The following is an 11,619-nucleotide window of genomic DNA, read 5'->3' on the forward strand; positions in this document are numbered from 1 at the left end:
AGAGAGAGGGGGAGAAGGGAGAGAGAGAGAGGGGGGAGAAGGGAGAGAGAGAGGGGGGAAGGGAGACAGAGAGAGGGGGGAGAAGGGAGAGAGGGAGGGGAGAGGGGGGAGAAGGGAGAGAGGGAGGGGAGAAGGGAGAGAGAGGGGGGGAAGGGTGAGAGAGGGGGAGAAGGGAAGGGGGGGGAGAAGGGGGAGAAGGGAGAGAGAGAGGGGGGAGGGAGAGAAAGAGGGGGGAGAAGGGAAGGGGGGAGAAGGGAGAGAGAGGGGGGAGAAGGGAGAGAGAGGGGGAGAAGGGAGAGAGAGAGGGGGGAGAAGGGATAGAGAGGGGGGGAGAAGGGAGAGAGAGAGGGGGGAGAAGGGAGAGAGAGAGGGGGGGAGAAGGGAGAGAGAGAGGGGGAGAAGGGAGGGAGAGAGGGGGGGAGAAGGGAGAGAGAGAGGGGGAGAAGGGAGGGAGAGAGGGGGGGAGAAGGGAGAGAGAGAGGGGGGAGAAGGGAGAGAGAGAGGGGGGGAGAAGGGAGAGAGAGGGGGAGAAGGGAGAGAGAGAGGGGGGAGAAGGGAGAGAGAGAGGGGGGGAGAAGGGAGAGAGAGAGGGGGAGAAGGGAGAGAGAGTGGGGGGAGAAGGGAGAGAGAGAGAGGGGGGGAGAAGGGAGAGAGAGAGGGGGGAGAAGGGAGAGAGAGAGGGGGGGGGAGAAGGGAGAGAGAGAGGGGGGGAGAAGGGAGAGAGGGGGGGAGAAGGGAGAGAGGGGGGGAGAAGGGAGAGAGAGAGAGGGGGGGAGATGGGTGAGAGAGAGGGGGGGAGATGGGAGAGAGAGAGGGGGGAGATGGGAGAGAGAGAGGGGGGGGAGAAGGGAGAGAGATAGGGGGAGAAGGGAGAGAGAGGGGGGGAAGGGAGAGAGAGAGGGGGGAGAAGGGAGAGAGAGGGGGAAGGGAGACAGAGAGAGGGGGGAGAAGGGAGAGAGGGAGGGGAGAGGGGGGAGAAGGGAGAGAGGGAGGGGAGAAGGGAGAGAGAGGGGGGGGAAGGGAGAGAGAGAGGGGGAGAAGGGAAGGGGGGGGAGAAGGGGGAGAAGGGAGAGAGAGAGAGGGGGAGGGAGAGAAAGAGGGGGGAGAAGGGAAGGGGGGGAGAAGGGAGAGAGAGAGGGGGGAGAAAGGAGAGAGAGGGGGGAGAAGGGATAGAGAGGGGGGGAGAAGGGAGAGAGAGGGGGGAGAAGGGAGAGAGAGAGAGGCGGGGAGAAGGGAAAGAGAGAGGCGGGGAGAAGGGAAAGAGAGAGGCAGGGAGAAGGGAGAAGAGAGAGAGGCGGGGAGAAGGGAGAAGAGAGAGAGGCGGGGAGAAGGGAGAAGAGAGAGAGGCGGGGAGAAGGGAGAGAGAGAGGGTGGGAGAAGGGAGAGAGAGGGGGGGAGAAGGGAGAGAGAGAGGGGGAGAAGGGAGAGAGAGAGGGGGGGAGAAGGGAGAGAGAGAGGGGGGGAGAAGGGAGAGAGAGAGGGGGGAGAAGGGAGAGAGAGGGGGGAGAAGGGAGAGAGAGAGGGGGGGAGAAGGGAGAGAGCAATGGGGGGAGAGAGAGCGCAAAGGGGGGGGGGAGGAGAGAGCGCAATGGGGGGGGGAGAGAGCGCAATGGGGGGGAGAGAGACAGACACACACAGAAACACAGACAGCCCCTATACAGCCAATGACACGCCCCCTCCCGTAATAGCCACGCCCCCCGCTCCTGCTCTAAAAATGTTGCAGGACAGCGATCGCTCATGTTTGGAGAGCTGGTGACATCACCGCTCTCCAAGCATGAGCGAGCTCAGCAGCAGCGTGGACTCAGCCTTAGGCCTCGGGCATAGACACTTTGCCCGTGCGGAGGCGCACTGAGGCTCAGGGAAAGCACCGCTTTCCCTGGCCTTAGAGCGCGCGCCGTCCGTGGGTGTGTCTGGGGGCGGGCCAGTGACGTCACGGAGCTGGTTCGCCCTCATTGGGTGAACGAACCACTTACGTGACCGGACCTGCACTCCGGCGAGCGCCAAATCTAAAATTTAGGTAAGACACACGCTTCCGGAAGCGTGCGCGAGCCCCTGCTAAGGCCGCTCTCATTGCGGCTGCAGGGGCTCAGTGCTGAGCGTGAGCGCGCCTCAGCACGGGTCAGCAAGGCTGATCCTACTATGTCCCAGGCCTTAGTCTCTGCAAGGCAGACTTTCCTAGCTTCAAAACGAAGCCGGTTGCTCTGTCATTTGCAACAGAGCAACTTTGAAAAGCCCGCCCTAGCTTCATCGACACAAGATGGTCTGGTTCTCTGCCTCGGCCGTCTCCTTACATACACTCCGCTAAGCTATCCTAAGCATGGAGGTAGGAGGAGCGACCAATCAGAGCGTGGGAACCCTATCCCACAAGCCAATAGAAACAGGGGCCCGTCTCTTGGCTGACGTCAGAGGAGGGGGCATGTCATGCCGGCTCAGGATACCCCGTGGACAGGACATATGATATTTGACACCATCCTATTTCCTCTCCAATAGAAAACTGGTTTGTTTTTTTGTGTGTTATTTGTAACATATTTATGTTGTCCTGCCCCCGCTTATTATTTTTATCGGTATGGTTTCTTTTTCATAAATTAATTACACCTCAGAGTTAATACGGCTGAATCTCACTCTTGATTGACGATAGCTGCTACCACCTGCACGGATACGGACTGTTTGTATATACACGGACTGTCCACATGCATATAAATGCACTCAAAGTATTTCCTCTCATAGAAAAATAACAGGTTTTTTCCCCTAGTTATGTAATTTGTAATATTTATGTTGTCCTTGGTATTTTTATATGTATGGTTTATTTTTCGTAAAGTTTATTTAGCAGAGCTCATATAATTAGGTAACCCCAGTGAGATGACTGTTGACAGGATGGCTGCCTGACATTAGTTATATATATTTATATATGACAGGACAACATAAATATGACAAATTACACAACTAGAAAAAAAAGCTGTTGTTTTTCTATTAGGGATTTATATATATTTCATTTTTGATATTCAAATTGGCAGTGCTGTTGTGATGGTAGGGGGTAGCCAGCCTTCCTTAATAAAGGTGAAGCCCGGCTGGCTGCCCCTAAAAAACGTATGTCAAGGGCTGAAGTGTCAGCTCTTGGGTCTAGTTGTGCACCTTGATGTATTTTCCTGTATTTCTGTTCCCATTTTACGGTCCCCTGCAGGAACGTAAGCTAGGGATGCCAGGTGTAGTTAGGATTCCTGTTAGGAAATAGCTACAGGGCAGGGACTTTGGGAGCAGATTAAGGGTGGATATTGGGAAGCAACTAGGGTTAAAAAGTGTATTAAATGATGCTGACCGGAGTAGCCGGTAGTACTGTTATGTTACCCGCAAATAGTGTATGAGTTGCGGGTACCGGTCTGCAGATGAAGACAGGGTGTATTATGGAAGTCCCATGCAATGCAAAGTAAAAACATGTCTTGGTTTTGGGCTTTACCTGTTCCCCTTGCCCTAGAGACATACAACTTCGGGAGTGTAAGTTTTAGGTGGGATATTTGGGTAGAAATGTATTCCTTGTGTTTTCAGGAGTTCGGGGGACAAAGGTACCGAAGGTCCAGTAATTCTCCCAGACGTGCAGACATGATTTGCAGGTACGCGATGTGAATTACACCGGGGTTCCAGTGACCCCCTGAATTCTGGTTTTCGAGCCCAGGTATCCCAGACCCTTTCCATCACAGGTATAAGGTTCCCCAAGGTCTATACTTTATTAAAGTATGTTTTATAATGTTTTCTACATTCTGTATAAATGTCTATGCAGTCAGCCCGGCATATACATAGGTGCCAGGATGTCTGCATAGACATCAGAGTTCAAAGGAGAAAGGATGTCCAGAGGTGAGAAAACTGGTTGGTGAGCGGGAAAGACTAAGTGCTAGGTCCAGAGAACAGGGGGCACCACACGCTCTGATTGGTATCTAATCTCTCTTACGTGTTAGACATAGGACACCGAGGTCTATGTAAGGGACTGCCCGATCAGAGAGCTCTCTCTCAGTCTCACAGTGCAATCATGGGACTTGGTCCAGTGAAGCGCTGGCAGGCTTCTCCAAGGTGCTTTGAGCGCAAAAGCAAAGCACTAGGCATTGAGGTGCCGGAGAAGCCTAGCCTAGCCGAGAACAAGTTCTGCAGTGGGGAGAGCACCGTGGCTCTCCCAAAAAGAGTACTGTGTGTTCCTGGACATGGAGCAGACAGGGTAAGCCTTCCTGAAGCAGGTGCCCTGCACTTAGTTGAGGTTAGTTTTCACCCCCAAGGTGTATTTCAGCTTTCTTTTGTATTTCATGTGTGTGTACGTGGGTTTACCCAAATAAACCTCATTTTATTCCACTACCTTTTTTTTGCCTAGTGAATTGATCCCAGAAGGTATGATAGAGAAGATACTAACTTAACCAACTTCAAATTAAGTTGGGCGTATGTGAGAAGGACATTTCTAAATGAAAATCCCGTTTTTTAATTAAAAAAATAATATGAAATTGTAAGCTTGTAAATAAAAAAGGGTAATAGTTTTCTAGGTGTGAAAATAAAAAGCAGTAGTTACTCTGCAGTGCCACCCTGCAGCCATTTGTTTTTAGCAGGGAAACTCAAATTGTACTATCCTGAAGATCATTTCAATGAATACATTCACTTGTCAGATATGGCACAGTATGCATTGGAAATGATTGATCTGTATACTCATACTACATGATAAGGGCTGTCCCACTTACTGTAGCAGACACCTGACCAATGTCATTTTGCTGTTTCAGAAATATTTGAAAACATCATTTGAGTCCTGAAACATGTTTTACACACACCATGTGTATGTTTTTGTGCACTTGTCCTGATTCTGAACTATTCGAAAAATGATAGTGTCATTATGGGTAGCCGTGTCCCCTTTACCCCCCCACCCCCCTTTACCTCCGCTGCGGGGAAGGGGGAGGCTGTTGAGGCTGCGGGCGCGCTGCAGAGAGGTGTTGGTGCTGCCGGAATGGCAGGTGGACCCGGCACAGGTATCGCGGGTGCGGGGAGGTCAATGCGGGCGAGCGGGTCGCCAGAGACTCGCGGCGGTAAATGATGCCGCCATGTCAGGGAGGCTCACGCATGTGCAGCAAGCAACCGGCGGCCATTACAAGTTTCAGAGGCTTCACAGTTGCGGCGGCCATTACATACAGTCTCCGCATGGGAACTACAAGCCCCATAGTGCTTTGGGGCATAGGGTAAAGGGCGCAGCTCAGCCAATAGGGCTGTTAGGATCCTCTGAGGAGAAGAGATACATTTTGCGCACTTGAAGCCACGCTAGTCAGTTGGAGCAAGGACAGACAAGGGGAAGGTAGTGTCTGAGTGACAGTGGCACTCAGATTAGGCCAGAGAACCCCCTTAGGTTCCAGATAGGCCCCAATCACGTGTAGCTCGTGGCTGCTGCAGGGAAAGCCCTTAGATAGGGACGCTTCCCCATATTACTGTAGTGTCAGTGACACAGTGAAAACGCTGCGCGATGATAGCGCCCTGTGGTCTGGGACCAGACCACTGCGGTGTTATCAAAGACTCTTAAAGGTGAGACCCTCCTACCGGAGTCCACCCAATGCAGCGGTGGACGCCATTGCGGAGAGCCATGTCGCTGGATCAGACGGATCCTCATTGCTAAGTCGGCTTCACCGAGTACTGGAGTACTCGGCAGGTACCTCAACAAAGTGCACCAACAGTTCACGGGGTAACAGAAGCTACATTCCACTCACTACTGCACTGAGGGGTAGATCCAGAGCTCCGTTAGCTCGTTGGGTCTACCCCGAAGGCTTTTAGCCCCATATAGAATTGCAGAGATGTTCCATACATATTTGTTCTTTGGCAGTAGGTATACAAATGCATGGTTATCCTCCTCTACTCAAGGAACCTTTGATCACACTAGATTTTAGACAAAGTAAACTAACAAAAAACATATTAATGCACTTAATTTAAGTGGACGTACCCATAATCTTGTCTAGCTGGGGTTCACTGAGGAGACTTTTAAAAACACTACTTTCTTGAATGGGGTGAAAAGACAATAAATTCACAAGAAACAAACATATTTTTCATATGAAACCATTTTACATTCTACCGAAAAAAATCCTTTTTTTATAGAAGGTCTTTTACCCCAAACAACATTTTTTTTAAAGCAAAGTTATCGCTGAAAAATATTCAATTTACAATAATTCTCAATTTCTTTTTCATTTAATTACAGTGTCACGGGAGACCAGGTACTTTTAACACCATTTATATGTTACCGGGATCATACATTAGGCAAAACAAGGTAGTAAAAACAAATTGTGTTTATTTTGGTAAACCCACGTACAAGAAGAAGAATTAAAAATACACTTGTTGGGGGTCTGGGGAAAAAAATCTAGGCTTTCCTAGGGGCAGGGCGCCTGCTTGGATGAGCTTACCCTGACCGGGATATACGATATGGTTCTCCTGGTCCTCTTTTCGGCTTCAGTTCCCAGCCGTGACCGCTACGTTCAATTCTCAGAACTTGGTCCTCGTGTCTGACTTAGGCTGTCCCCGCTGGCGCTGAGCTCGCTATGCAGGTCAGCACATCCCCTCTCCCGCTGTGCTCGCGCTCTCATGCGCGTGCACACACGCTCTCCCAAGCGTTGTGCTTGGGGAGACAAGGGAGAGATACTTTAGTGCTGGGAGTAGGGTCACATGACCCTGCTCTGACCAATGGAGGGCGTGTTCTCCTCCTGTCACACACAACATTAAATTTTTAGCCGAGAGGGAGCAGAGAGAAGTGGAAAGGGGGGGGGGGTGCAAACGGACTACTGCTGGTGTGGTGGGGGGGGGCAAACGGACTACTGCTGCGGTGGTGGGGGGGGGGCAAACGGGCTGCTGCTGGGGTGGTGGTGGGTGGGGCAAACGGGCTGCTGCTGGGGTGGTGGTGGGTGGGGCAAACGGGCTGCTGCTGGGGTGGTGGTGGGTGGGGTAAACGGGCTGCTGCTGGGGTGGTGGTGGGTGGGGCAAACGGGCTGCTGCTGGGGTGGTGGGGGGGGCAAACGGGTTGTTGCTGGGGTGGGGGGGCAAACGGGTTGTTGGTGGGGTGGGGGGGGCAAACAGGTTGCTGCTGGGGTGGGGGGGGGGCAAACGGGCTGCTGCTGTGGGGGGGCAAACGGAGTGGTGTGGTGGGGGGGAGAGAGAGGGGGGAGAAGGGAGAGAGAGAGGGGGGAGAAGGGAAGAAAGCAGGGGAGAAGGGAGAGAGGAGGGGAGAAGGGAGAGAGAAGGGGGGGAGAAGGGAGAGAGAGAGGGGGGGAGAAGGGAGAGAGAGAGGGGGGAGAAGGGAGAGAGGGGGAGAAGGGGGAGAGAGGGGGAGAAGGGGGAGGGAGAGGGGGGAGAAGAGAGAGAGGGGGGAGATGGGAGAGAGGGGGGGAGAAGGGAGAGAGATAGGGGGAGAAAGGAGAGAGAGGGGGGAAGGGAGAGAGAGAGGGGGGAGAAGGGAGAGAGAGAGGGGGGAGAAGGGAGAGAGAGGGGGGAGAAGGGAGAGAGATGGGGGGAGAAGGGAGAGAGAGAGGGGGGAGAAGGGAGAGAGAGAGGGGGGAGAAGGGAGAGAGAGGCGGGGAGAAGGGAGAGAGAGGCGGGGAGAAGGGAGAGAGAGAGGGGGGAGAAGGTAGAGAGTGAGGGGGAGAAGGTAGAGGGTGAGGGGGAGAAGGGAGAGAGAGAGGGGAGGGAAGGGGGGGGGGGAGAAGGGAGAGAGAGAGGGGGAGAAGGGAGAGAGAGGGGGGAGAAGGGAGAGAGAGAGGGGGGAGGGAGGGGGGGAAAGGAGAGAGAGAGGGGAGGGAAGGGGGGGGGAGAAGGGAGAGAGAGAGGGGGGAGAAGGGAGAGAGAGAGGGGGGGAGAAGGGAGAGAGAGAGGGGGGGAGAAGGGAGAGAGAGAGGTGGGAGAAGGGAGAGAGAGAGGGGGGAGAAGGGAGAGAGAGAGAGAGGGGGAGAAGGGAGAGAGAGAGAGAGGGGGGAGAAGGGAGAGAGAGAGGCGGGGAGAAGGGAGAGAGGTGGGGAGAAGGGAGAGAGGGGGGGAGAAGGGAGAGAGAGAGGGGTGGAGAAGAGAGAGAGAGAGGGGGGGAGATGGGAGAGAGAGAGGGGGGGAGATGGGAGAGAGAGAGGGGGGGAGATGGGAGAGAGAGAGGGGGGAGAAGGGAGAGAGATAGGGGGAGAAGGGAGAGAGAGGGGGGGAAGGGAGAGAGAGAGGGGGGGATAAGGGAGAGAGAGAGGGGGAGAAGGGAGAGAGAGGGGGGGAGAAGGGAGAGAGAGAGGGGGAGAAGGGAGAGAGAGAGGCGGGGAGAATGGAGAGAGGCGGGGAGAAGGGAGAGAGAGAGGCGGGGAGAAGGGAGAGAGAGAGGGGGGAGAAGGGAGAGAGAGAGGGGGGAGAAGGGAGAGAGGGGGGGAGAAGGGAGAGAGAGGGGGGAGAAGGGAGAGAGAGGGGGGGAGAAGGGAGAGAGAGGGGGGGAGAAGGGAGAGAGAGGGGGGGAGAATTTCTGTATTTCTGTTCCCATTTTACGGTCCCCTGCAGGAATGTAAGCTAGGGATGCCAGGTGTAGTTAGGATTCCTGTTAGGATATAGCTACAGGGCAGGGACTTTGGGAGCAGATTAAGGGTGGATATTGGGAAGCAACTAGGGTTAAAAAGTGTATTAAATGATGCTGACCGGAGTAGCCGGTAGTACTGTTATGTTACCCGCAAATAGTGTATGAGTTGCGGGAACCGGTCTGCAGATGAAGACAGGGTGTATTATGGAAGTCCCATGCAATGCAAAGTAAAAACATGTCTTGGTTTTGGGCTTTACCTGTTCCCCTTGCCCTAGAGACATACAACTTCGGGAGTGTAAGTTTTAGGTGGGATATTTGGGTAGAAATGTATTCCTTGTGTTTGCAGGAGTTCAGGGGACAAAGGTACCGAAGGTCCAGTAATTCTCCCACACGTGCAGACATGATTTGCAGGTACGCGATGTGAATTACACCAGGGCTCCAGTGACCCCCTGAATTCTGGTTTTCGACCCCAGGTATCCCAGACCCTTTCCATCACAGGTATAAGGTTCCCCAAGGTCTATACTTTATTAAAGTATGTTTTATAATGTTTTCTACATTCTGTATAAATGTCTATGCAGTCAGCCCGGCATATACATAGGTGCCAGGATGTCTGCATAGACTTCAGAGTTCAAAGGAGAAAGGATGTCCAGAGGTGAGAAAACTGGTTGGTGAGCGGGAAAGACCAAGTGCTAGGTCCAGAGAACAGGGGGCACCACACTGGGGCCCCTTTGTGACTGCCAGACCTGGTGGAGCCTGCCCAGGGGGTGGCAATGGGTTAGCTGGGGAGAAGATGCTGCTCGTGGGCACGTTTCCCATTGGCTAATTCATATTTCCCACTCACCCGTTTTTTCAAGCCGGCTTTGCACACCCCCTCCTCTGACATCAGCAGCCAGGCGAGTCCCATTCTGATTGGCTGGTGGGAAAAATTCCCACACTCTGATTAGTAGCTAATCTCTCTTACGTGTTAGACATAGGACACCGAGGTCTATGTAAGGGACTGCCCGATCAGAGAGCTCTCTCTCAGTCTCACAGTGCAATCATGGGACTTGGTCCAGTGAAGCGCTGGCAGGCTTCTCCAAGGTGCTTTGAGCGCAAAAGCAAAGCACTAGGCATTGAGGTGCCGGAGAAGCCTAGCCTAGCTGAGAACAAGTTCTGCAGTGGGGAGAGCACCGTGACTCTCCCAAAAAGAGTAGTGTGTGTTCCTGGACATGGAGCAGACAGGGTAAGCCTTCCTGAAGCAGGCGGCCTGCACTTAGTTGAGGTTAGTTTTCACCCCCAAGGTGTATTTCAACTTTCTTTTGTATTTCATGCGTGTATACGCGGGTTTACCTAAGTAAACCTAATTTTATTCCACTACCTTTTTTTGCCTAGTGAATTGATCCCAGAAGGTATGATAGAGAAGATACTAACTTAACCAACTTCAAATTAAGTTGGGCGTATGTGAGAAGGATTTGTATAAGTGAATTGACACTGCAGTACACTAAAAATCTTGCTTTCCAAAAGCCTTATTGATCTCTAATCTTAGGCCGCGCTTATAGTGCAGGCGACGCGATGTCGCCTGAAAACAAATACATCGCCGTCGCGAAAACCTGAAGCCAGCCAAATTTGATTTTTCAAGGGCTATCACGTGACGGCCCCTGAACAAATCAAATTGCCGGAATCCCGCGACGCCGCTGCCTGGCGAAACATAACTTTCGCCGGTGACGCCATCGCCGGCATTATAGGCACAGCCTTATTCTGAAGCTGATTCAGTACAAGCAGCGCCAATGAGTGTTTTGATCCAGATAATCACGTTATGGCAGCATCCCTTAATCATAACTTATAGGTGGAGCAACGCAAGTGTTTAATGCCAGTTTTCTTTTTGTAGGTGATGGGATTGAGCGGGTGCCTCGTGAATGTATAGAGAAGGGATAGAGGGTGCACTTAAAGGAAAGTTGGGGGGAAATTACCCATGAGAAAGGGTTTTTCCTCAATAAGGATTTCTCACCAGGTCCATTTGTTCTTTAAACCTTTGACCGCCCGAGAGGTTGCCTCCGGCACCTTGAGGTCACGTGACTGCTGCAGCCATTTTTTTTAATGAAACGGAAGTGGCGTTATAATTTGCCGTTTCCTCACAGGACAGATAAACTCCGGCGCTCCATGGGAACGCAGGACACAATCTAACTGGGAAATTCAGCCCTCCCTGCGCATGCCGTGTCACTGTCATAGGGCCACAGGAGTGCTAAACCACATGATGTAGTGACTACATCCTAGGGCACTAAAAGGGTTAATCTTTCTTTCATATACCCTTTTTGTAAAATTATATGTGAGAATATATTTATTTTTGCATCAGGGTGCCAGATTCATTTATTGATTCTCTACCTCCCCCTTCCTCCTATGTGTAGTCCAGAATCATTCGTAAACTTTTAACTTCAGATAACACGAACATGAGATTTACATGTTTTATTGCCTTTATTTCCACAGGAAAACTTAATGTTGTCCATTTGCAGAGATGACACATACATAAAATCTGATAAGGTTTCACTTTTATGAAGCAAACAAGATTGACTTATATGGTTGTGTCACTAAATTGCAACAGTGCCAATCAGGGCACATAAGAGATTTCCCAATTGGCGCTATTGCAGTTCAATTAATAAACATCCACCTTAAAGTTGGTTCTATTACAAAATAATTATACTTGCCAGATTTTATTTTGACATCAATACTTGCTATGTTTCTAAACCCATTAAAATGCACCTTTAAGTAAAGTTGTTGAATGAATGGTGTTGCAGCGATACAAGTAATGCCACTAAATCAACTTACAAGAACATTAATTAAATCTTGCCTACAGACGGAAGAAAACTACACCTTAAATAAAATTTACAGCATTTCAATCTGCAGTGCAGAAAGAAAACAATGTCATTTGTCATTATTTTTGTTTAATGAAGGTGTTTGTTTCTCAAAATTTACAATACATTGGGAAAAAAAGCAGCATGCTTTATTTAGCAAAATACAGTTCCTATTCACAAAGTTTCCTCGTTACTTTCCAATGTCCCATCAGAAGCATTTAAATAAAAATTAGTTATACATAATAAATGCAGATTGGC

The 11,619-nt window shown here is 51.3% G+C and overlaps 1 protein-coding gene across 1 annotated transcript in view; it reads right to left on the reverse strand.

The window, feature by feature from the left end:
- The window catches only part of LOC142497610 (myotubularin-related protein 12-like), a 58,964-nt gene extending 49,527 nt beyond the window's left edge, over window positions 1-9,437 (reverse strand). The window contains exon 1 of the mRNA XM_075606081.1: window positions 9,375-9,437. Coding sequence (XP_075462196.1) covers window positions 9,375-9,437 — 63 coding nt within the window. The remainder of the gene's footprint in view (window positions 1-9,374) is intronic.
- Window positions 9,438-11,619: the final 2,182 nt, after the last annotated feature.

Source organism: Ascaphus truei, chromosome 1 (assembly GCF_040206685.1).
Source record: "Ascaphus truei isolate aAscTru1 chromosome 1, aAscTru1.hap1, whole genome shotgun sequence".
In the NCBI taxonomy this organism is placed as follows: Eukaryota; Metazoa; Chordata; class Amphibia; order Anura; family Ascaphidae; genus Ascaphus; species Ascaphus truei.